The following is a 26,114-nucleotide window of genomic DNA, read 5'->3' as shown; positions in this document are numbered from 1 at the left end:
TCACGAGGAAGTATCTTGAGTAGACTCCGGAGCCCCGAAGCCTCTTTGGGACGAGCTCGATGGCGCCCTTTTTGAGCATCGCCTTTACCTCCAAGAGAAGTTGAGGGACGTAATGTTCTTTCCTGGCCACAGGGGGGACGCGCGGGCACCTCTTTAGAAACTCGAGAGCGTGACCCTGAGCTAGGGCGTCCAGCACCCAACGGTCGGTGGAGATGGACTCCCACATGCTGACGAAGCTCGCCAGCCGGCCTCCCACCAGGGTGCTTCGGTGGGGGCCCGACCCCACAGCCGGTTCAGTCCTGCTTCAACGAGGCTTTGCCGCCTTGTCCCCCTTGGTGACGACGGCGGGGTCCGCCTGACTTGCCTCGTCCCCTGTAAGCTTCCTGTGACGACGAACGGGCCGCTTGACGGTAGGTGGAAAATCCGCCGCTGGAACCTTTGGAGGCACCCTGTTTGCCTCCGCCCAGGGGCGTTGCTAGGGGGGGGCTAAGGGGGCTATAGCCCCTGATCTTTTGGTTGTAGCCCCGGACAGAATCTCAGGAGCTACAGCCAAAAGACTAGCTAGCCCCCAGTCCCAACAGTTCCGACATCAGCTTAGCCCCAGGTCTTTTCCAGACCTAGCAACTCCCCTGCCTCCGCCGCTCCGAAAGGGCGGCCGCCGTTGCTGGAGAACCCCAAGAGCCCGGGCCGTCTCCGTGTCCGCCTTGATGGATTGAAGGGAATCGTCAACTGTTTTCCCAAACAGGTTGTTTCCCTCGAACGGCATGTCCAAGACTCTGGTCTGCACGTCCTGACGGAAGTCAGTAGCCTTGAGCCATCCACGCCGCCTAAGGCACACGCCGTTGCCCAACTGGCGAAATCCAGTGTCAGCGATGTCCGTCGCAATCGTAATGGCGTGGTCCGACGCCACCTCTCCTTCCTGCAAGATCTCTAGGGCTTCCGCCCTCTTGTCGTCTGGTAGGAAGTCCAGCAGGGGGGCCAGTTTGTACCACAACTCCCTGTCGTAGCGGGCTACGATAGCCAAGGCGTTGGCCGCCTTAATCGTCGTCGCTGCCGACGAGATGACACTGCGTCCCATCGTGTCTAATTTCTTTCCCTCGCCGTCCGGCGGGGAGGTCGACGTAGAGGCCGCGCCCCCCCCCCGCTTTCTTCCTGGCCGCCGCGGAGACGACCGAGTCCGGGGTCGGCTGTGCCCAAAGGCACAAGGGGGCCGCGTCCGGGACCCGGTACTTCTTCTCATACCGATCCCTTCTAGCCGGCGTCGTGGATGGGTTCTTGAGGAGGGCGAGGCCCTCATCCCAAATATCGTCTAGTAGAGGTACAGCGAGGACCGTCTTCCTCTTGGTCTCGCGCCGTTGATAAAGGAAACCTTCCTTCTTCTTCTCTTCCGGGCAGAGCTGGAAAAGCTCGGATGCCCTGGCGATGATGGAGTGAAACGATCCAATCTCGTCGGGCGGGGAAGCCCCGGTGGGAGGTGACGACAGGAGATCCTCGTCGTAAACCTCGTCGTCTGTACCCGTCGCGGCCGTGTCAGTCCCCGTATCATCCCGACGTGTCGTGGACGGGGAGGAGGGCTGAACAGGGCGCGATGGCTGAAAAGGAGGTGGAGGATGAATCCTTCTTCTCTTAGGGGGAGGGCTCCCAGAAGGGCCTGGCTCCGGGTTCCCCGTCGGGAGCGGTTCCTCTGTTGGTGGTAACGGCAGTCTCGTCCTTATCTCCGAGCATAAGGACTGTATAGCCAACAAAATGGCTGCCGAGTTGTCTTGCGGCACTGGTTGAGGGGAGTCCGACGGGCGGTCAGGAGCCCCGTCGGCGCCCTCGACGTTCTCGTCGTCTCCTACGTCGGGGTCCCTCCCGACGGGCTGGTCTTCTTCCACGCCAACGCCGTGGCTTAAGACTTCGATCAGCTCCTCCTCAGACGTTGAGGCCGAATCCACGACGACCTCCTGCCCCCCCTTTTTCTTCTCCGTCGGAGGTTTCACGGGGGTCCTGTCGATGGGCATGAAAGAGGACTCCCTCCGCGGTGGCAGGGAGACTCTGGGCCCCGAGGACGCCACCACTGGTGTAGCCTCCACAGGCTGAGCCAGGGCCGCCACGACTGTCTCGATAGAGGCCTTGGCCGGGTGGATTAAGGCTTTCACCACCTTAGGTGCGCTCACCGCCTTCTCTTGGGGGGAGGGTCACCGCCTCGCTCCCCCTCCGATGGGGCCTTCGAGCTCGACCGGGGTCTCTCCAGCAGCTTTGCCGGGTGCTCGGCCTTCCTCTTACCCGAGCCAGAGCGTTGGCTCGTGGTTGATGGCGCCGGGGAGGATGCGCCCTGCCTGGCGCCCGTAGAGCCCGACCGTTCGGCGCTCCCGGTGCCAGTGGACTTGCGGTGCTTGGCCTTCTGTTGGAACCCCGTCGCCGGGGCGCCCTCAAAGGTCTTAGAAGACCGCTCTGACTTCTTCTTCTTCTTCTCGCCTGACGGGCTCTTTCCTTCCAGCCAGTTGGCGAGACGTTGATGGCGGTCCGACATGGTCCGCTCCGACATATTGCCGCAAAACGCACAGTCCTTCTCCACGTGCGTCTTGTCCTCATGTAGGCAGTAAAGGCAAAGGGAGTGTTCGTCCTCCTTAAAGACATTCTGAAGCTGGCATCCAGGGCAGACCCTGAACAGCTTTCCGGGCGTCGAGCTTCCCTTCTCCTGGGCCATGTCCGAGATGGGCCTGAGAAACTTCTGGAGTCCTCCAAAAGCGTGGCTCGACGAAATCTTCACCCTTGAGGGGCGTAGACGAATCCGACACGGGTCCCCGTTAATCAGATGAAGAAACGGTGGAGCTTGAGGCTCTTTTGACCGAAAAAAGAGAAATTTTCCTGAGAAAAAACGTGAAAAAAGCACTAACGCTCGAGAGCAATAGCACGAGGATCGCAACACTTGAACGTGCGGTAAAAATCTGAAGATGGCTGCCAGAGGCGGGGCTTAGGTAGAGGGCAGTCATTGGCTGTGGTCAGTATGACGCAGAGATCAGTGATTGGTTACTACTACGAAAGACAGATCAGAAACGAAACTGACACTGATTTTTTCTTTACCGAGGATTCCCAGCCTGACGACGGGGAATATTCATGAGCATGTGAATCCATGCTGGACCCCATGCTGGAGAAGCCAGCCAGCTGTAGTAAACAAAAGCTACCACTGGGTGGCTTTTCCTTCATTGGTGCCGGGACTCGGAGGACGCGGACTGGAGACTACAGGCAGAAAAGCTGCAGCTGCATCTCGGTAAGTGCAATTTTTTTTTTTTTAAATAAGCACTAGCTGCGTTTTTTTTCCCTAGGTTTTCCAGGCTGGAGGAGCCCGGAAAACTTAGAAATAAAACCGCAGCTTTAAAAATGTTGTATTTATGTTTGCGGTAGCTTTTGAAGCGACCGCAAACATAAATACAACGTTATTGTGTTTGAAAACGCTGCGGTTTTTCTTTCTAAGTTTCTCGGGCTCCTCCGCAGCGTTTTCAAACACAACCGCGTTGTGTTTCTGCCTAAATCTGCTTTCCCATTTGGGGCTTTAGGGCTCCCCACAGGGAGCCCTAGAGCCCCAAATGGGAAAGCAGATTTAGGCAGAAACACTGCAGCATTTAGCATTGCAGAAAACAACCGCGTAGTGTTTCTGCTTAAATCTGCTTTCCCATTTGGGGCTCTAAGGCTCCCCACGGGGAGCCCTAGAGCCCCAAATGGGAAAGCAGATTTAGGCAGAAACACTGCAGCATTTAGCATTGCAGAAAACAACCGCGTAGTGTTTCTGCCTAAATCTGCTTTCCCATTTGGGGCTCTAAGGCTCCCCACGGGGAGCCTTAGAGCCCCAAATGGGAAAGCAGATTTAGTCAGAAACACTGCAGCATTTAGCATTTCCCATTTGGAGCTCTCGGGCCCCCTGTGGGGAGCCCGAGAGCCCCATATGGGAAATCAGCTGTAGGCAGAAACACTGGAAAACTCTCCTGGGGAAGCACCGGAGACCCAAAGTGATAGCCACGGCAGGCAGAAACACAACGCGGTTGTGTTTGAAAATGCTGTGGTTTTTCTTTCTGAGTTTCTCAGGCTGTAGATAGGGAAGGTCTTTGACAAAACTTAGTTGTTACTGAGTAAAGTTCAAATAAATAAAAAATAGGGCTTTTTATAATATCCCTTGTGCAATCTTTTCTCACTCTTTCACAGTATAGGTCTTATGCCTGTGGTTATGTAGGAGGACTTTCACGTCATCTCTATAGTCGGGATCAATGATTCCTGCCATCACATCTAATCCATGAGCTCATATTAACCCAGTGGGGAGCAAATGTCTTTCACCAGATGGTATTATCATTTAAGTGGTGCTCTGCAAATCAAAGGCAATGGACTCTGCGGTAGCGACCGTAGGAGCTTTGGTCTTGGTGCTTGACTTGATTTACTGCAGGGTACTCTAACTTTTATCAGTTGTTCCCTATCCCACTCGTGACACCATATATGGTGGGTTAGAAGGACGCAGGATCTGATTTTGCATCTTCTTGAAAGTTATATTAACTTTAAGAATACATGCCTACCTTCCCTATACAAAGGGGTTTCCTTACCTATCAAAACTAAGGTGCTTGTCAATCATCAGTGAGAATCCAAATTAGAATGTGTCTACCTTCCAACTGAGCCTATTCTAACCCTGCCATTATTATAACAAACCAAAGCAGGAGAATGGCTTCCTTCTCCTGAAGACAGGTTTTTCACCAGGATCAATTCTGAAAACAATCCCCAAATAGTTCTTGCTCATTGTCTTTATCAATTCATACAGTTCTGTTACAGGGTTATTCAATTCCTGGTTTCGCTCAGGTAATTATTCTCTACTTCTTTCTTGTTCCTTTCTGTACTTATTTTACTTGGAGTTATTCTCTTTGCCCAATGAAGGGCTTCTCTGGCCTTTGATACCTAGGACATAGTCTCTGGTTAGACCTTCTTGGTCTCTTTGGATCTCAATATGAACATTCCAATATTGAGGTTTGCACAAGCTCAGCAGTGGAAGTGATCAGGGTTGCAGCAGGCCCTTCTGGGTGCTCCATCATTGGTGGCAATGAACAGCTGTGCCCCCCAATATGAACTAGCCGCCACTGATCAGGTCTCTATAGTGTTAAGTTATGAGTGCTTGCTCCTCTTCTAGTTTCTTTAACAAAAGCAGCAGTGCATATTGTCCTCCGCTGAATTTTATCCTGAACTGTGTCACCTCCCATGGTACTTGTTAGTCATTTTTCTTCAGTTTGCTTTTCCTAGTGGACGCGGCGACTGGTGAACATGACCATATCTGTGGGCATTGCTCTAAGAGTTTTGTGAGGGTGGCTGCTGCGACAGAGACTGAAATTGTCTGTGGGACAAGAGTTGCCGCTTGTGTTCTGGACAAGGGGTGGGCCATGTTAGTGCATAAGCTCAACATTCATTGTTGCGACAATTGAGGAAAATGTTTCCAGAAACTTTTCTAGGGAATTTTGTATGTTTGTTTTTTTTGTTCATTGCACGTTTTTACTTCAGATTTTGCAACAAGCGTATTGGTATATTTGATGTCGCATTTTTGTTTGAGCTTCTGTGTGGGGGACTCAGGCACTGGCTGCCCGTTGTTCAGGGGTCTGGGGTGAGCGCGTCCACTTAACATCATTTCAGTATCAAGCTGGGAAGTGAACCAGGGTTTATGAAAGTTTGTGGGTTGATTTTAGAAAGAAATGGTGTATAAAATGAGTGAAGCATCGCCTCTTAATGCACAGATGAGTTACCGTCTCAGAACCCCATGAGAGGTGAAAGGGAAACGAGAAATAGTATTATCCGAAATTATCAAATTATTGATCACTCATCATCGTCCAATCCATCAGTTGTGGTGGGGCGTTACATAACATTTTGGACGAGCCCGAACGATCTGAAATAAAGGGGTTACTTGTGTGATTTAAGGTAATGGAGGATTTTCCAGGTAGGTTGCTTGGAGCCCCCCTGGCACGAGTGCCCGTGAATACGAGTTAATGACCCCCACCCGCGCCTGCCCCTCCCATTCGCTCTCTTTGTGTTTGGGGGAACGCGTGCAATCAGCTCTTAAAGCGCTTCATTAAAATAGACTGCCTTTTCAAATAGAGCGCTCTGCGGCACAGCAGTCACTTTCCATAAGGAAGACAGCCCATTCACACTTTTATCATGTAAAAAGCATGTTTTCATTAACGGCTATTAGGGTGAAATCGACAACAGATGTTTCAGGGGGAAAAAACAAAATAATGGGGACAAAAATCAGATGAACATGTGGAACGTTAAACGCCGGGGGTTGGAATCTGCGGTCTTCAAACCGGTCCGTGTTTCATCTGGCAAAGCGGTCCCAAAAGCAAGCACGGGATTCGGGCACATAATATGAGACGCTGTTTCCCTCCAGTGAGAACAAAAAAGGAAATCTGTGCGAAATCCTGTTTTGTGGACTGCCAGTTGTGTGGGCTTTGGGTTAGCAACACACACACACACTCTCTCTCTCTTTACATGGAGTGCAGGCAGATATGGGACACATCTCTGAATCGGTGGCTGTACAAATACAGAAAAGAGATTATAGTTTCCCGGGGTCCGCCGGTCCATGCACAGTTTCCGCCGTTGCCGCTAAAATGCAGGTAACACCAGGGACGGCACAATCGCTCATTTCCCTCTCTCAAAATAAATCCCTTTAAGAGTAACCACTGTTCGTGGACTAAATGTAGATGGTCTGAGATGGAGCAATGCTCCCAGGAATCAGTCGGTGGCGAAAGCAGGTGTCCTGCTCATTTTGGGAAACCGGCCTTAGCGTGGGCCCGGCCGCCACCCTATCCGGTGCCCCGGGCTGTTATGGAAATGCCATGCATTCGCGCTGAAACGGAGATTTCAGACCCTGCAAGTGACTTACTGCGGCCCACAAGTGCCGCTCGCTGGACTCCTCCAGCGACACTTAATCAAACAAAAACCCTGGTGGGCCCCATGCCACGGGGTTACAACAACCCACGGGGATTTAAAATAAGTAAGAAACGACACAAACATTATAAACGATGAGGGTGATTAGAGCAAACCCGTGCCCTCGTCTTAAAACCAAACACATAAACCAAACAAGCAGACACATATATGAATACACACACCAAAACACAAAATAACAACTACAAATGCACACACAGTCGAAACTACAGTGGAATACAATCCGACAGGCTAAAATATACAACGCCCGAAATGTATTCTCACAACAAAACGCATGCACAAATACACGATATCAAGAGGCACACAAAAATTGAGCAACTAGTACATGCATCAAAAAATAAAATGTCAACACGGGGGACCAGAACTAAAAAACACGGAGCGATGAACTGTCAGAAAGGGCGCAGAAACTAAAACGCTCCGCCAGATCAACATTCACAGAAATTCTACAGAACAAAAAAAAAAAAAAAACACGGAGCGAAGAACTACTGTCAGATGGGACCAGAACCAAAAAAACACTGACAGATCAACACCCACAAACATGGTCCAAAACCAAACAACATGCACAGATCAGCATTCACAGAACGGGCCCAGAAACTAAAACGCTCAGCCAGATCAACACTCCCAGAAAGGAGCCAGAACTAAACAAAAACACAGACAAATGAACACTGGCAGACAGGGCCAGAATAAAAAAACACAGACAAATGAACACTCGCAGACAGAGGACAGGATCAAAAAACACTGACAGATCAACATTCACAAACAGTGGCCACAACCAAAAACATACACAGATGAACACTCACAGAAAGGCTCCAGAAACTAAAACGCTCAGCCAGATCAACACTCCCAGACAGAAGCAAGAACTAAAAAAAACACAGACAAATGACACTCACAGACAGGGTCCAGAACCAAAAAACACTGACAGATAACGATTCACATACAACACTCACAGAAAGGCTGCTGAAACTCAAACGCTCAGCCAGATCCCCAGTCACAGACAGGAGCCAGAACTAAAAAACACAGACAAATGAACACTCATAGACAGGCGCCAGAACTAAAAAACACAGACAAATGAACACAAACACAGACAAATGAACACTCATAGACATGCGCCAGAACTAAAAAACACAGACAAATGAACACTCGCAGACAGGCGCCAGAACTAAAAAAAAACACATACAAATGAACACTCGCAGACAGGAGCCAGAACTAAAAAACACAGACAAATGAACACTCGCAGACAGGCGCCAGAACTAAAAAACACATACAAATGAACACTCGCAGACAGGCGCCAGAACTAAAAAAACACATACAAATGAACACGCGCAGACAGGCGCCAGAACTAAAAAACACAGACAAATGAACACTCATAGACAGGGGCCACACAAAAAAACACAGACAAATGAACACTCGCAGACAGGGGCCAGAATAAAAAAAAACACATACAAATGAACACTCGCAGACAGGGGCCAGAATCAAAAAACACTGACAGATCAACATTCACAAACAGGGGCCACAACCAAACAACATACACAGATGAACACTCACAGAAAGGCTCCAGAAACTAAAATGCTCAGCCAGATCAACACTCACAGACATGTGCCAGAACTAAAAAAAGACAGACAAATGAACACTCGCAGACAGGGGCCAGAACTAAAAAAACTCAGATAAATGAATACTCACAGATGGGCCGGAAGCGAAAAACACTGACTGATCAAAAATCAAAGACAGGACTCGGAACAAAAAAAAAGAGACAAATGAACACTGACAGACAGGGGGCAGAACCAAAAAACACAGACTGATCAAAAAAAGTAGAAAGGGGTCAGACCTAAAAAAAAAAACACAGACAAATGAACACTCACAAACAGGGACCATACACAAACAACATACACAGAGCAACACTCACATAAAGGGCGAAGAACTAAAACGCACGGCCAGATCAACGCACACTACGTTGTAGTGGCCAGAACTACAAAAAAAAACAGACATATCAACACTCACAAGCAGGTACTAGAACCAAAACACCCACACAGATAAATACTCACAAAAACATACGAAAACAGACAGAGGAGAAGGCATACGCACAACTGATACCAGAATAATGCAGACATAGAGGCAGCCTCGGCGAGCACACTCTGGCCATTCCTCTTTCCAACCCCCACTTTATTCTGGGCGATGATAGAAATTGCAGAGCCTCCCCTGTCAGAGGCAGCCCCATCTGTTCGAACAGGAGCACCCAGACCCTCGCACATCTGCCCCCTTCATCCATGTGTGCTTGCACCCACTGGTGTTGGTGGGGCCCCACGCCTTTCTGTGGTCGCCCACTCTCTAGTTCTGCATGTCTGTCCTGGTCGCTTATAGTTTGCCTTTTCTCTCGGGTTTGGCTGCTTCCCTGCTCCGGCCGTTGATTCGTTCGTCGTTGCTTTTCTTTTATTGCTCCTGCGAGCTGTGTTCTTTTCGTTATTCCTGCTACCATATTCTGCCTTAAGTCTGCCTTTATTCTTTACCACTCCGCCTTGCGCTGATGCCGAGCTGAAAGCGTTGTCCTCGAGTTGTTTTCTGCTGAACTGCATGTGTTTCTAGCAGAGACCCCATGTTTAAAAGTCGGGGTGGGGGCTTTGAGTTTTCCAGGGTAACTCGTCTGGCTCTTCTTATCGCAGGAGTTGAATAAAGTTGCAAACGGTGGCAGTGGTTCTCACCGCCCTCCGCATGCACTGCTCCCCTGTTCTGGATTGGGGCGCCCCGAGGAACCCTGAAAGGAGCACTCGAGGTCACATCTAATACTTCCTTAAATTCTCCAGACGTTGAAACGGATTCTGGGGATTACATTAGACATTACCGTCGATCCTACTTGGAGCGAGCTCAGTCCCCTTGTAAAGTTCGAGACCTATTGACTGGGGTGGGGGGGGGGGCGACACCGGAATGAATAGGGCTATACGAGGACGAACAGCGCGACAATTAAACTGACCTAACTATAGGGTAAAATCTAGTACATACCAAGTGAAGGGTGCAGTGGAGTTGCGAGCCATTGTGTCAAAGCGGCCAGAAGGCGAGAAAGTGCCTCTGGCGGCTGGGCCAGTCGACAAGCATGTATTGCAGGAGGGAGTCGCGGACCCGAATTTAGCAGAGAGTCTTTGGGGTGGGCGCTCTCAGTAAGACTGCGCGCCCTTTGCAGGACACGAGCTGCGACTGGTTTTCCTACAGTTCGGCTCTAGAAGAATCACTGAAACATTCACAATGAGAAGCGCTTTAAATGACTCTCAAGAACATCGGCATATTCTATACGCGCTCTAAAATGTGTGTGCACTTTCAACTTTAGAGGTTCTCGGAATACGTCCACGGAAATCGTGTCCTCAAGCTCTTCCACGCCATAGGCGCTCTAACAAATATCAAAGAAACGCTTTAAAAAAAAAAAGGTCGCTAAAAAGTGCCCTATAAAGGTTTGTAAATATTAAAAAAGTGTGCACGTTTGCTGGTTGGAAAAAGTGGCCGAAGCGTCTGCAGTGAGCGAAACGCCTTCTAATATTGTCAAGGTGATACGCGTTCTATGCGCAACTTGGAGAGGGGGAGGTGCTGCAAATGTACTCAGCGGAAGAACTCTTCTCCGGGAGAAATGTTTCCATTATCTTGAAGAGGAAATAGTATTTGGCAAACCGTTCTCATCTGGGCCCCCCGTAAGTGACGGCCCCCTTGCCCCCCTCCTCTCTGGCAGCAGCCTGGCCAGCAGTCCTGAATTCGGATACACCGCCACCTCTTTGCTAGAGAACTGCTCCCAGCTCCCGGAAGGAAAACTAAAGTCTACCTCCAAACCTCGGCGAAGGTGTGCTCGCGGACTCCCTAAAGCCTCTTACAGGGAGGGTTCCACTTACCGAACCCTGAACCCGCTGCAATCCGGAGCCCTCTCGAGTGCAGGAGCGCTTTAAAGAGAGCCTTGTTTATTCAAGGCGCGCTGGCCGCTTCCAGCCCGGCTGCCATTGGCCGTGCCTCGGAGGCACGCATTAAAACCATCTCTTGGTGACTTTCCACCAGGCGCGGGCTGTGGCGTGTACCTGCACACATGGGTGTGTGTGCCCATGCAGGGGAGGAGGCATGGGATGCCCAGATGGGAGATGATGCCTTTACTGGATGTCAGCCGCTGGCGCTCCTCTCGCGGGCTCTTTGTGGGGCCCCGGTGGAGGTGTGCGTGGGACTTCACGCACACGGCCACGTGATGGGCACACACGACATTCTTCCTTATGCGGGTATCCCATCCCGAAGCACCTGTGCGATCTGTTTCCGCACAGGAGATACATTAATAAAAACACAACGAACCCCCCAAAAGCGCATGAACTGGGCGAGTACGGAGAGTCTGCCCAGGGGGGCCAGCCCCCTCTCTGGGCCCCACTAGAGCCAGTGCAGAGGCGCTTGCGGACACTCCTAGCATAAGAACAGCTAGCTTCCTGCAATGGGCCCCTCGTGGGCGGACAGCAGACCCTTCTCCGTCCTATTCAAGGATACTGGGTTTAAGGGGTTCGTGGGAATGCTGGCGTGTAGCCCGGGTTCGCACGCTCTGCACTCTCTGGTAAATGCACAGCAGACCACAGAGGAATTAATGCCGTCCACAAGAGGCGGATTTCACCCTCTTACTTTCAGGGGACATTGGGGGGCTGGGTGTGGACACGACTGCATTCGATTTTGACAGCGTCTGCTGTTGTTTTGTGGTGTGTGTGTGTGTGTGTGTTTTGGGTTGAGGCCCCTCGGCGTGCTGGTGTGTGCTACGGTTGGGTGGTTTGGTTGGGTCTATTTGTAAACAGGGACGGCTCTATGGGTAGGTGTTTGTTGGTGGGGTGAATGTGTGTGGGTGACTGTGTGTGTGATAGTCTATTAACGTGTCTGATACGGTTGGGGGGTGGGGGTTACCTCTGTAAGGGTGGCGGTCCATAGGCAGGGAGGTGCGTCTTTTGACTGTTTGTGGTTGCCCATTGGTGTGCCTGCCACGGGCTGGCGTGTGTGTTTGGGCCTGCCTGGGTAAGGGGAGTGTGTCGTGCCTGTCTGATATTTTCTTCACGTGTCTGTCACTGTTTTGTGGGCATCATTGGCCCTGCGTGTGGACGTTTATTCAGTGCGTGTCGGGTGCAGGCAGGGAGTTTGGGGGGTAAGTGTGTGCACCATGTGCTGGCATAGGCTTTGTATACGCAGACGTGATGTGGTCTATATTCCAATAGGGCAATTCCCGAAGGGCCCACCCAACACTTTACCGAAGGCCAGTGGTCTTGGTCAAAGTGGACCTGTTTTGTATTTACTGCACTAGTTTTAACATAAGTAACACACCAAACATGGTGTCCAATGTAATATGTTCACACGTTTCACACAAAACGCCCCCTCAGACAGGTCACGAGTAGTCTGCGATTGGCTGTGTGCAGCATTCGCACTGGCTGCACCGCAGTGTATTTGACTGTTCTGCACACACTGGATTGTGCTTCAAGGTGCCTCGCACGGGCACGGCGGGACGTGCACACAGCGGTAAGCTGGACTCCTGTCGCTGAAAGTTTGAATGCACCCCACTCGCTCCTCCCAAGGATTCTTGCATGCTTGCTGCGACCCAAGCAAGGGCGGCTTGGCACTGGCGGGCTCCTGCTTCTATTATCCCGCTCTCGTTGCCGTGTGCTCCGAGTGAGCACTTGGACATTTTATATAGCAATTCTGGGCTGTATCTTGCCTTTGCTTTGTGCTTTGCTCCGCTGTGTGCCCAGCGCCCTTGAGGGTGCATGCTGTCCGCTCTTAATGTCGGCCCTGCTCCTTTCTGCACTCCCCGTCTAATTTGTCGCTGTTGTTTGTTGCCCGAGTGTGCTCCCGGTGCAGCACTGGCCTGTTTTCCTCCCCCTGTGGTGTGCTTTCATTATTTTCCCTCTGGCTTAGATGTGTCAATCACTCCCCCCCCTGCCATTGGCTGGAGAGTTTGCGTCAAAAAGTTGCAAGAGAGACGCTTGGCCAGCAAAGCTCCCTGAGAGAGGAAGAGGCACCAACTCCACCGGGCGAAGGAGCCCTACCCCCAGCCCCAGCACCGCCTGCCACAGCAGACCCCCCCGTACCCCGCCCCCGCCTGTAAAGACCATTTCCACTGATTTGGGAAACGAGTTGCCTGACTACCCTGCTGCTCCGAAGCAGTGCTTCTCTCCCCGAACTCCTCTCCGGACCCACGGGCTGTCTCCGAGCGCACCCCAGCCACCGTCCCACGGTAAGTGGTCCTCCACGAAGGTGTCCAGTGTCTATGTATGTAGGGAAGGGGCAGGGGCGCCCCTGCCTCATTTGCATTCACCACAGCTCGGCGTCCCGCGAGTTCGCGAACTGTACGCCGTGCACGCAGCGCGGACTCTATTGTGAAAGAAATCAGGCGCGCAGTGTTGGCCCGGACTCGGAACATAAAACGCCACTAGGTGTATATTCCGTGGAATGGCCGGCGATACACACGTCTTTGTCGTCTGGTTATCCAGTTAGCTCACCTTCTCCTCTAATCTGGAAATCGCCTGCCTTGTTCAGGGGTACAGTACAATAATGCTGTTTACCCCAAGCAATTCGGGAGGTTATTTATTAAACGCCGATTTTAAAATAAATCTGTAAGATGCATTCCTAGTGATCTGCTTTTTCGTACTGTGTAAAGTAAAGCGAGGTAGGTGGGTAAACGGGTTTCTTTTCGGCTGTACATCCAGATGAAAAGCGAGCGAGCACGGCGGGTAATTGAGGGGGCGGGGAGGCGTTGCCCCACTTATTCACTGGTTTCAAGGCGGGGGGAACGAGAGGGGTTGCATCCAACAGTCTTAGATATTTCTAAAAGTAGAACAAAAAATGGCGCCTCCCTTACTTTGCACAACTGTGGCTTCTTTGCCCCCAAAAATACTTGAATTAACATCACTGTCTCTCGGGCCGAGAATTCGAGAAATAAAATCTTTTGTGGACCTGCCTTTGGCCAGAAAACTCCCCAAACGTCGGTCGAAAGCAGGATTTTGAAGCCAGTACTGGACACTATTCATTCTATGCCAGTCAACACATTGGTAAAACGGCAATTTCCCAAGCTTTGATTTCTAGCTAGCTTGAGGACACATACACAGAAACACTACCAATGGCGGCGGCACGCGAGTAATGCTACTGTGTATGTGTCTGGGGGTAAATTGCAATACATCTACGCATCTGCACACACGTATCTCCATCTAGTTCTTTCACGGTTCGCGTGCTTAGAGGCGCCCACAGGCCGAATTTCTGCCATGAGCAAGTGGGGAAGAGTTTTTGAAAGTTCCCCGCCTGACGCAAGCTGCCTGTGGACGAGGAAATGTCTAACTTGCCGCCCCTGTTTTGGAACCGGCCTGGTTCATTGTCAGCCTTTCTTTTGAATGTAGGAAAGTGCAGGGAGATTAACAATCTCACAGGCCCGCGTGCCATAAAATAACATGACGCCCTCAGCCAGACCCACAGAAAGTCTGGGTGGGAATGATGGCTATTACTGCATTTAATGATACTCGGTGTAGCCACCTTGAGATAATGGGGGCTGCCTGCCCCGACTAACTAGACCGCCCCTAGTATCCAAGGTTCGCGGACGCCATGAATCCGACACTGGCTTTCGTCATCGCCACAAAACTCTGACCCTAGAAGGAAGGCTTGGGACAGGGGGCTGGGCATGTAGCGGGGAGCTGCAGCCACTCCAACTCCTTCTGCACTCAGCAGTAACCCCCCGGCAAAGGGCGGCGTTCCGTAATTAAAGCAGTGCGCGCCGACCGGATTATCTTCTTAATTTATCGAGGAAACATTTATTGTAATGAGTCCGCGGACGGGGTATACTTAATACTGGGCTATGAGGCGGGGGTCTACCGATTGTTCGGGGAGTTGTTAAGAGTACGCTGCCCTGGTTATTTTATGATAAAATCTTAGGACCCGTTTCCTTGCAGAGTTTCACCAATGCTGTCAACATGTCGGACTTGTTTTTAATGAATGCACAGAGCGCCGAGGCCTGGGTGCACTAGATACAACTTTAAATGAAACACACAAAAAGAGTGCACAGCTTGAAGGACCCTGGGGGCAAGGCGGGCGAGGAGACACGCGGTGGGGGCGCAAGAGTCCAATGGGACAGCACTGGAAGGGCCACAGCACTGAACACAAGCCGGATGGGAAAGAAACTCAGGGGTGAGGTACGACAGTGCGAAGCCCAAGGATGTCGTCCTGGGGGTGACGAGCGACAGTCCCAAACTCTGGGTGCCGACCTGGGGGCGAGGCACAACAGTTCAAACCCGGGGCTGATGTCCGGTCCAGGGGGTGAGGAACGCCAGGTCACTCAGGGATGACGTCTAAGGGCTGGGGAACTACGGTGTAACCCCAAGGCTGACGTCCGAGGGGCGAGGGGTTAGAACCCGAAACCCGCGCCTGGCGCTGGGCGGGGGGCGAAGCGAGCCACGGAAATAAGCATCATCTATAAACAACTGCTGCAAAAGTGTGCAGCGCTGCTTCCATTCGCATTTAAATTATTTTCGGGGCTTAATGCAAAGTAAGCTACCGGCATTCCGATCTGTTCCGAACCCAAATCTTCTATGTGAATTCGCCTTCAAGCTCCACCAGAGGAGGGAACGGGCGTGAAGGGTGGGGCGCTCTTTCCTCTTCCCAAAGACCGGGTTACATGACACCACTTGTCAAAAGATTAACCTTTTTCTAAATAACTCCTCTCGTCCCCTCTCCCTCTCTCGGGGAATCTCATCACGGTTCCCGTGTCCTTCGAAACGAATTTTAATTCTCACAAGTGGCCCAAAGCGCTTTGATTCCGAGAGAAGGGGCATTTCGTGCAACCTTGACGCCTTGTCCCGGTCAGCATGGTTTATTGTACGTGTTTTGGGGCGTTTTCAGTATTCGAATTCATTTGAATAGTTTGTTTTTCATGGACAGAGGGGGTTGTTCCCAGAACTTTGATTTACACTTATTTGAGCCATTGTTTTCGCCTAATGGCCAACTTCAGTTTCGGAGCCTTCTTCTCATCTTTAAAGGTCTGACATTAAAAGATCACATTAAACGATCACACTTGCTTTGGAAACGCTTTGTACAGTTTAAAGATGCTTTTTTCCAATCAACAACTTTAAACGTTCTAAATGTGAGCATTATAATTCGGGCCAATGTTTAATAAAGAGAGGGGTCTTTTTTAAAGTAAGAGGTGGGGTTAATATTTGTCTCCCGTTTTAGAATTGCTTTATTGGTTTTTTAATCAAACAACCAAACGCCGTTTTCGTGTCACGAAAATGCCACATTGACGTGTGCATGGAGCCGCGCAGCTGTGTTATGGGGGGTGGGAGGGCACACACACTTCAGTGCAGTTAATTTTTTTTTCAAAAAAGCAAAATGTCAAAATTATACTCCAATATTTAAGCTGTCACAGTATGTGCGGTTGCCGCCGAGCAGATAGTGTGAGTGTGTCTGCCTGCCGGATCTGTGTGCTCATTGCAATGTCTCCCCACTTGTGCTGCTTGTGGCAAAAAAGTTCATATATACATATAGATGGGATGCCATCCCTGTGGACCCAGCACCCGTCCATAAAGCGGCCTTTTTTGTGGGTGCCCCTCGCGTGTGGGAGTGGAGGGATGCGGGGGGCGGGGTGTTCTGGAAGGAGCAGCTTTGTTTTTTGTTAATGGTTTGTTTGTTTTCCGCCCTCTCCGCACACATATAATCAACACCCCCTAAACGACCGATAAATGTCTTGTGTTACTTCCAAATCTAATTACCCAGAGTACTAATTAGGCCAGAGAGGCCTCGGCGCCTTGACTGACACCGGCGGGCGGGCGGGCCCTGCCCCCACCTGGTCCCTTTCGCAAGTTCCTGCTTCTCATGTAAATGGGCCGCCTTCGAGCTGTGTGAGACAATGTCTGCTAGGGTAATGAGCAGCGCCTAGGTGGGGAGAGGGGGCTGAATGGCCGCTTTGTGCACACACCCCAATAGTCCTTTCTTATCGGGGGTATTGATTTAAGCGCCCCCCTTTGTCTCTGGAAATGGCCCAATCAAGGTTTGTTTGACACAATTAGCCGGTGGCCGCCCGAGGCCCGATGCTAATGCGGGCCCACGGGGGCTGCATTTGAACGCACGGGGTTTGTTGTGGACTGTGGGGTGGGGCTGGCCTTGTTTCTGGGACCCCTTATCTGCTTGGCCCCCTCGCCCCCTCCCCTTTGCAGGAGCTGCAGTTTTCAAATCTGGGTAGAGCCTCATAGGTCCAGTGAACAGGCAGCCCTCCCCTTACCCCATATCCCCCCGCCCCCAGTTCCCACCACACCATGGTAGTCTAGCCTGTGCAGCTCCCACCACTGTCTTCGGAGGTATCCTGTGGCCGTGCAGCTCCCACCGCTCTCTGCATGTGTAACCTGTGACGCGCGCCGCCGCCGCCCATCACTTAATGCCCTGTCCCCTCTTTCAGACCCCAGAACAGTCTCCCAGGACGCTTGGGGAAGAGTCCGAGCGAGAAGAGGTCGGAGCCTGTGCCCAGCACCCCTTCCTGTGCTGCAACGTTTGTTCCTCACAAGTTTAGCATGATGTCCTACCTGAAGCAACCTCCTTATGCAGTGAACGGGCTAAGCCTGACTTCTTCCGGGATGGACCTGCTGCACCCTTCGGTGGGGTACCCCGGTAAGTCGTGTTTACCTCCTGAGAAGAAGCGTGGGTGGGTGGCTCGGGGAAGAACCCGCTGCAAGACATGTGCCGACTTTACCTCTTGGGTTTCAGTGCGTGATGTGTGCAGACTTCACTCCTGGCCCTGGGTGCGTGATGTGTGCAGACTCTACTCCTGGCCCTGGGTGCGTGATGTGTGCAGACTGTACTCCTGGTTCTCAGTAGATACCGTGTGCAGGCTTCAGCGGCTGGCCGCGAGTGCATGATGTGTGCAGACTTCACCCCTGGCCCTGGGTGCGTGATGTGTGCAGACTCTACTCCTGGCCCTGGGTGCGTGATGTGTGCAGACTGTACTCCTGATTCTCCGTGTATGATGTGTGCAGACTCTACCCCTGGCCCTGGGTGCGTGATGTGTGCAGACTCTACTCCTGGCCCTGGGTGCGTGATGTGTGCAGACTGTACTCCTGATTCTCAGTGTATGATGTGTGCAGACTTCACCCCTGGCCCTGGGTGCGTGATGTGTGCAGACTGTACTCCTGGCCCTGGGTGCGTGATGTGTGCAGGCTTCACCCCTGGCCCTGGGTGCGTGATGTGTGCAGACTCTACCCCTGGCTATCAGTAGATGCGGTGGGCAGACTCCAGCCCCGGCCATGACTGCATGTGTGCAGATTTCACCCCTTGACCATGAGTGCATGATGTGTGCAGAATTCACCACGTCGCCATCTGAGTGCATGATGTGTGCAGACTTCAACTCGGGCCCTGACTGCACGTGTGCAGAATTCACCCCCTGCCCATGAGTGCATGGTGTGTGCAGGCTTCCCCCCTGGTCATGAGTGCATGTTTGCAGAATTCACCCCCTAGCACTGAGTCCATGATGTGTACTGCCTTTACTCCTGGCTCGCAGTGTAGGGTGTGTGCAGGCCTCGGCCCCTGGCACTGGATACACGGTGGCTGCTTTGCCTGGAGTTGGCGCATTATCCTGGGTACACATACCACCTGTTTAGTTAATTTATGAAGGCTGTATTTTATCATCGGCGCAGTGTGCTGCTCCTTGGCTCCCAGTGCAATACAGATGAACTGCGATGAGAAAAGTGGCCATGGGAAAGTTAAGACTGGGGCGCGTGGTGTGTGTACCCTCTAATCCCCGCCTTGCGTCCACGGCTCAAGCTTTCTTAAGCTTTCCAACTCTTGCCTTTTGTTGTGCTGTTCATGTGGCTTTGGAAAGACCAAGGAAGGATCTCGCCACAAATGTCCAGTGCTCTCTCCTCTAAGCAGGAGCGAGTTGGGGTAACATGGGGGTGTAGGATTGTGTGTCATCAAGGCTCACCTGCCTGTACCTCTTGCAGCCACCCCCAGGAAGCAGCGGCGGGAGAGGACTACCTTCACCAGGGCCCAACTCGACGTCCTGGAGGCGCTCTTTGCCAAGACCCGCTACCCAGACATCTTCATGAGGGAAGAGGTGGCACTGAAGATCAACCTTCCAGAGTCCAGAGTTCAGGTGAGGAAGAGCGCCATCCAGCCCACCGCGGGCACCTCTCCATGCCGGGGCCAGACTGGCACCCACTAGATCTTCGCAGGCACACACACATCCTGCTAGGCTGGCCCGGGGGCTCACAAAAACCAACCAGATCATCCCAGGGACACAGACACGCCATCAGTCCATCCCAGGGACAGAGACACCCCTCCAATCCATCCCAGGGACACATACACCCCTCCAGTCCATCTCAGGGACACATATACCCCACCAGTCCATCCCAGGGACACAGACACCCCATCCAGTCCATCTCAGGGACACATATACCCCATCAGCCCATCCCAGGGACACAGACACCCCTCCAGTCCATACCAGGGACACAGACACCCCTCCAGTCCATCCCAGGGACACAGACACCCCGCCAGTCCATCCCAGGGACACATACACCCCGCCAGGGCAACCCATGCACACAGACACCCCACCAGTCCATCCCATGGACACAGACAACCCACCAGTCCATCCCAGGGACACAGACACCCCTCCAGTCCATCTCAGGGACACATATACCCCATCAGTCCATCCCAGGGAAACAGACATCGCATCAGTCCATCCCAGGGACACAGACATCCCATCAGTCCATCCCAGGGACACATATACCGCTCCAGTCCACCCCAGGGACACAGCCACCTCACCAGTCCATCCCAGGCCCACAGACACCGCTCCAGTCCATCCCAGGGACACAGACGCCCCACCAGTCCATCCCAGGGACACAGACACCCCACCACTCCATCCCAAGGACACAGACACCAGTCCATCCCAGGGACACAAACACCCCACCAGTCCATCCCAGGGACACAGACATCCCACCAGTCCATCCCAGGGACACATACACCCCACCAGTCCATCCTAGGGACACAGACACCGCTCCAGTCCATCCCAGGGACACAGACACCACACCAGTCCATACAAGGGACACAGACACCGCTCCAGTCCATCCCAGGGACACAGACACCCCAGCAGTCCATACAAGGGACACAGACACCGCTCCAGTCCATCCCAGGGACACAGACACCCCACCAGTCCTGCCCAGGGACACATACACCCCATCAGTCCATCCCTGGGACACAGACACCCCATCAATGCATCCCAGGGATACATACACGCCATCAGTCCATCATGCCAGGGACACAGGCATCGCACCATGGCATCCCAGGGACACAGACACCCCATAACTCATCACAGGGACACAGACACCCGCCAGGGCATCCCAGGGACACCCTGACACCCCACCACAGCTCTCCAGGGGGGCTTCCTTCCCCTTCTGGTGCTTGTGCACTCCCTGACTGGCCCAGTATCATCCACATATCTGTGGAATGTCCATCGCGCCCATGATCTGCTTCATGCAGCTCTCCTTATGCTATGGGTGCTTGGTTTAGCTGTATAGGCATGACGACATGTACCCCGTGTGCATCGGCCCCTAGCGGGGCCTGCCGTTTGCACCAGTCCCCGTCTGGCGATGCACATGGCATTAAGGCAGAACTGCGCATGGAGGGCCTTCCTGCCGATCCAGCTGTTGCACACATGGGCATGCCATGCTGCTGGTACACTAGACCGCTGTGCGTTGTAGGTGCGAGTGTGACCAGTGAAAATGTAGTCTCAACCCTCCTAGTCTTGCTCCCGCAGTGTGTCCATAGGGATCTCAGGTAGCAATAGGCGCAGGCCTAGGGTGGGCCAGATTGGGGCAAACTTTGTTCACCCTCAGCCAGGTGATCCAAACCATTGGTTCATCACAGCTGCGTGTACCTACCTGAGCATTGCAGTCCATTCCACCGTCTAATCGCACAAATCCTCAACATATCTTTGTGTCTGGTCTTAATATCCGTCTTAAGTACCAAGGCTTGCCTGATGGTTGTGTGGTGAGTAGGAACAGCAGGTGGTGTCAGAGTGGTGATAAGCCAAAAGAGCACTAATTACCCATGCAGTATTAATCTCCAAGTCTTGGCTTTTAGGGTCTACTGTGGTGGGTAGTAAACTAGAACTAACCTGGAGTCACCTTTACCTCTGGCACAAAGGGCACAGTCTGTTAGGTGACGGCCTTTTGCTCAGATGCCAAACACAGATTACATTACATTACTAATTGTGATTTCTCTTTTGCTTTTAAGGTATGGTTTAAAAATCGTCGAGCCAAGTGTCGCCAGCAACAGCAGCAGCAGCAGAGTGGGGGTCAGACCAAGGTGAGGCCGGCCAAGAAGAAGAGTTCTCCAGGGCGAGAGGTGAGCTCGGAGAGCGGAGCCAGCGGGCAGTTCACGCCGCCGCCCAGCACAGCCGTCCCGACCATCTCCAGCAGCAGTGCCCCAGTGTCCATCTGGAGTCCTGCCTCCATCTCTCCACTCTCCGACCCGCTGTCCACCTCGTCCTCCTGTATGCAGAGGTCCTACCCCATGACCTACTCCCAGGCCCCTGCGTACACCCAGGGCTACTCAGGCTCCTCATCTTACTTCGGGGGCATGGACTGTGGATCCTACCTGAGCCCCATGCATCACCAGCTGACTGGAGCAGGTGCTGCACTCAGCCCCATGGGCACCAACGGGGTCAGCAGCCACCTCAGCCAGAGCCCGGCCGCCCTCGCCAGCCAGGGCTATGGTGCCTCCAGTCTGGGCTTTAACTCCACGAGCGACTGCTTGGATTATAAAGACCAGGCCGCATCCTGGAAGCTTAACTTCAACGCAGACTGCTTGGATTACAAGGACCAGGCCTCTTCCTGGAAGTTCCAGGTCTTGTGAACCTTTTGGGGTATGTGTGGTCTGCGCCTTCTCATTCTCCTGCTCACAATTGGAATGGAGGAAAAGAACACTGAATCTGGTGATCAAAAAGGATTCCCTTGGACCCATGGACTTGAGATCTTCCTAGTTTTAGCGGACGTTGGTTCCAATGTTTGGCGTTAGTAGAGGGGCCATGGCCGGGCTGCCTCCCCCTGGTGTGGGGGTGGGGGTCGCAAGAGGTGTCCAGTGTTGGCCCAGCACTGCCGAGGGTGCTGCGAAGGCCACAGGCCTGAATTCATAAACTTCTCATGATCAACTGCTAGTGGGTCCTGAATTTGCCTTTCAGGGCTGTGCGAACTGTGTGACCGAGGGTCCTAGATGCACTACTTTATTTAAAAAAAAACAAAAAAACAAGAAATGATGTTTATAAGGAGCTGAAGTGTAGTTTTCTCAGAGACAATCAGTGTGTGTCTTATGTACATGAGTCATCTGTGCTCTTCAATTCGTGCTAGACAAACTGTGATCTGCAACTGTGAACTTGGCACCTGCAGGGTTCGCCTGACTTTAAATAGCTTATAATTATGTCTGGAATGCAGAGGCCAGCCCCCCTGCCCTTACATTTGCAAAGAAGGGACCGTTGCCAGCTATTGACAGCCCCCCTCGCCTCCCCTCGGGAGGGAGGCTGCAGGGGCCGCAGGGCCACTGTGTGTGCAGATGTGAACTGCGGGGGTGTCTGGCGTAGCCCCCTTCCCTTCTCCTGGATTGGCTGATGTGTGTACGGTTACATTAAACGTGTTCTAGCACAAACACCTGCCTTCCACTTTTCTTCATTAAAAATGATGATGTTGCATGGAAGGGACCCTGGCAAATGATATGCACTGTGTTGGTTTTATAAATGTGCACACAATGAAGGTCGGTCGATATATACTGCTGACATTCCAGATGTGTAGGTTAACCCTTGCTAACTGGAAGTGCTTCGAGGCGAGTCTGTTTGCAGCGGTTTCAGACGTGCGGAGATTTCTCCGGGGCTTGAATGCGCGACGCGGGTGGAAGCCAAACGAGAGAGACGACACGTTCATATTTTTGAAGGCATTAGGCCGCATTTATTTACAATAATGAGGTGACCCCGTGAATCAAACAATCCTCCAGCCCCATTCTTGCCGCCCCAGCGAGCCTGCCATGGATGCTTCACCATAGAGTGCCGCGCCCCAGCCCCCAACTAGGATGAAACTCACTCTACCAGCGTCTGGAAATGTTTGGGACCAGTAGCATCTTCTGCGGTGCAGGGTCTCGGGGGGCGCTGCTCTACTCCCCCTCTTATTGGCGTCCACGCTGGAGACCCAGCACAGCCAGGACTTCTGCCGCCGAGCGGCAGCGCTCTCTAATTACGTCATCCTACCTCCACGCAGCGCCAGACGCCTCCCCTAGCCCTCTCTCCTGGTGCTGGCCCCAACACCTCCCTTACGTGCCAACACGCCCGATTTTTCAGTCACAAATGTTGCTATTTTTAACTGTTTGCCGCCTAAAATATCCCCAACCTCAATGCAGGTCAATGGGGAGATTTCATTCTCCCACTTCCTGCGATAAAATCTCCCTCCCAGAGGATCCAAAATGTTGGCATGTATGTTGCCAGCTCCGCATGTTGCCATGGGCGTACAGGTAGATGCATCGCTGTAAATTGGGGAAATGTGGGTGGTTAAGAGAGATTCTGAGCAGAAGCTGCCCCAGTGGGTTGTCCAAGTCCAGGCCTGGAGGGCGGAAACCTGGCAGGTTTTCAGACTACCCTTCATGAATATTCATGAGAAAAACATTCAATATATTTAAAATCATTGTATGCAAATGTACCTCAAGAATATTAATGAGGGATGGCGTGAAAATCCGACATGAATCCGGCCCTGGTTGGAGGTAGGATGAACATGTGTTCTATGTTGTTAGGAAGTGACAGTGTGTTAAGAGGTGACCGAGGCTTTATGGGAAGAGGTTGTGGATGTGGGTGACTTATTGTAAGGCAGTCTGGTGCGGTATTGTTGGGAGACATTGTGAGTGGGGCGGGCATGTATTGTAGTATGGGGTGGGGCGTGTTGAGGAAAGGCACTGTGGGGGTAACGTGTTATGGGATAGCATTGTGGGAAGGGGATGGGGTGAGCAGTGAAAGTGCAGTATGGGGCTGGGGAATTATAGGACGAGGTGGGGAGCTGTTGTGCGAAGGGATGCGGGGTTGGGGCGTGTGTTGTAGGGAAGTGTAGACTGGCGTTCGGGCTGATTTAGGATAGGATTGGGGTTGGTGTTTTTAGGGTGGTAGTGGGCTTAGGGTAGGTTTTGTAGCTTATGGGAGGTGGTGCAGGACGGGGAGGATTTCGGGGCAGTGGAGGTGCAGGATGGAATGATGGGGTTGTTGTTAGATGGTCCGAGGGAAGGGTGAGGTTGGACTGTTGCAGGTTGGGACTGGAGGGTGCTGCGGGATAGGATAGTGGGCGTGGGGAGCTTGACAGGGGAGTGGTTATGGGTAAGAAGAGTAAGTAGTGCCAGATGAAATGGTGGAAATGATGGGCGGGAAGGGTTTGCAGGTAGGTGCTCTACGGTGAATGTGGCCTTCGGGGAAAGCAAGGGATTGGGGAAGGGGTGTCGGTGTTACAGGTCTGGGGGGGTGACGGGACTGGCGTCATGGGTCGAGGTAAGTGCTGTGGGATTGGATTGTTGGGGCGGGAGGTGTAGGATAGGACTATGTGTAGCTGTTTGGGGTGGTGGCGGGAGGGGAAGGGAGTGTGGGTGGGTGTTCTAAGGTGAATCTTGGCTAGATGGGAAGGGAATGTGGGTGGAGCAGAGCTCCCGAGGCACTTCGGTTCCCCACAGGCCTGGCAGGGTGGGCCTGGGACCAACTCACCAGCCTCGTGCCGAGGAGCTGTAACCAGAACCTCGCAGCCGTCGGAGCGGAAGTAAAGGCCTGACAAAGGGCTGGGAGGACTCAGTGGAAACCTATAATTTTCCCTTGAACATAAGGCCTCCTTGTTCCCGGCCCTTGTCTGCCAGGGACTGCCTGGGACACCTTTTCCGGCCTGCCAAAGTGTACGCTATTTCTCCCCGATCGGGGAACTTTGTTAAATGGTGCACGTTTTATTGCGAGAATTATAAAGGTTCGAGCCCTTTGAGGAAAGGGTTATCCGTGTAATTCCGAGTTTGACCTCTCTCCACCTATGTGAAAAAGAAGGCGTGGCTTCCTTTCTCTCTGGAAACGCACCAGCCGGCCCCGAGGCTCGCGTGTAGCACCCCCTCTTCTCTTAACACGCTATAGTTGGCGAGTTTCCTTCTAATTGAACCTGTGCAGCTCCGCATCTTCTCGAAGAGGCGCAGAAATAGAGCACGCTTGGGTGGTTTATATCCTTCCTTATGGGATTTCAATTGTGCAATTAGGGGCACCGTCCAAATATCAGGACGGATTAACGCCGGACACGCTTATTTCAGGGTTACACTGGATGTAAGGGTTTGTGTGGAGCAGGGACTGGCAACCCGTCCGTGTGGAATTGGGACCAACGCTGGACCCCCTCCACCAGAAAAATCTATACACGTATGTTAAGAGCGTGGAAAGGGAAGGGACACCCGTCACCTGCCGACCTAACTTCAAAAGAACACGGAGGCATGGACTACTTGGAGGGGTTGGGGGTGGGGGGGGGGGTCGTCTTCCTACACGTTGGAACCCCAAAACAACTTCCAGGTGGCAAAGTTTTATTTTTTATTTTTTTAAAACGTTTTATCACTAAACAGCAAATCCCATTCTTGCAATGCATATGGGGTTGACGTGTGACCCATATGCCCATCACCGACCTCTCCCCCCTAACACGTGCAACATCTCGGCCAATGTCGGAGGATATGCGCCCCCTTCCTTGAATCCCCATAGTACTTACTTGCTCGGAAAACGGAAAATTAAGTGTATTTCTTATAGGACGGCCCCGCTACTGGCACTGGCCAAGCCCTGGAGCCCTGGTGCCCGGTTATGGCTGGGTGGGAAAAGCAGCTCGCTCAGCTGGCATCGTAGCAAGACTCGGTAGAGGCACACGGGGCAGATGGGAGTGAGCAGCTCCTTGTGTGCCGCTCCAAGCCCCCATCCAGAATTTAAGACTGGGATTTCTGGCCTTGAGCCTGCCCCTCCCCAAACGCTGCCAGTTGCCACCAGGCGCCATCGCCGGCCCTATATCCACACCCACCCTGGGACCTCAATACCCCGGGCGCCCATGCCACCAGCACTGACCTTCACTACCAAGGACCCTCGCATCTGGGAAGCTGGTGAAGCTGGCACAGGCTAAGGCATCCCCTCAAAGGGGGCAGTGGTG

The 26,114-nt window shown here is 52.6% G+C and overlaps 1 protein-coding gene across 3 annotated transcripts; it reads left to right on the top strand.

Annotated features, from left to right (window-relative positions):
* Positions 1 to 12,426: 12,426 nt before the first annotated feature.
* On the top strand, positions 12,427 to 22,584 carry OTX2 (orthodenticle homeobox 2). Of its 3 annotated transcripts, none has more exons than XM_069638073.1 (4): positions 12,427 to 12,447; positions 17,360 to 17,568; positions 18,897 to 19,048; positions 21,187 to 22,584. In XM_069638073.1, exons 2-4 carry the CDS (start codon positions 17,472 to 17,474, stop codon positions 21,805 to 21,807), a joined length of 870 nt encoding a protein of 289 aa, XP_069494174.1. In that variant the 5' UTR covers positions 12,427 to 12,447; positions 17,360 to 17,471; the 3' UTR covers positions 21,808 to 22,584. The 3 variants fall into 3 exon arrangements, with proteins under 3 accessions (XP_069494174.1, XP_069494172.1, XP_069494173.1); XM_069638071.1 differs by lacking the exon at positions 12,427 to 12,447 and adding an exon at positions 12,916 to 13,162; XM_069638072.1 differs by lacking the exon at positions 12,427 to 12,447 and adding an exon at positions 14,888 to 15,104.
* Positions 22,585 to 26,114: the final 3,530 nt, after the last annotated feature.

The sequence above is a fragment of the Ambystoma mexicanum genome, chromosome 14, assembly GCF_040938575.1.
Source record: "Ambystoma mexicanum isolate Mex_15411 chromosome 14, UKY_AmexF1_1, whole genome shotgun sequence".
NCBI lineage: Eukaryota > Metazoa > Chordata > Amphibia > Caudata > Ambystomatidae > Ambystoma > Ambystoma mexicanum.
Note: the sequence above shows the minus strand (reverse complement) of the source record. Positions and strands in the feature narration are given on the sequence as shown.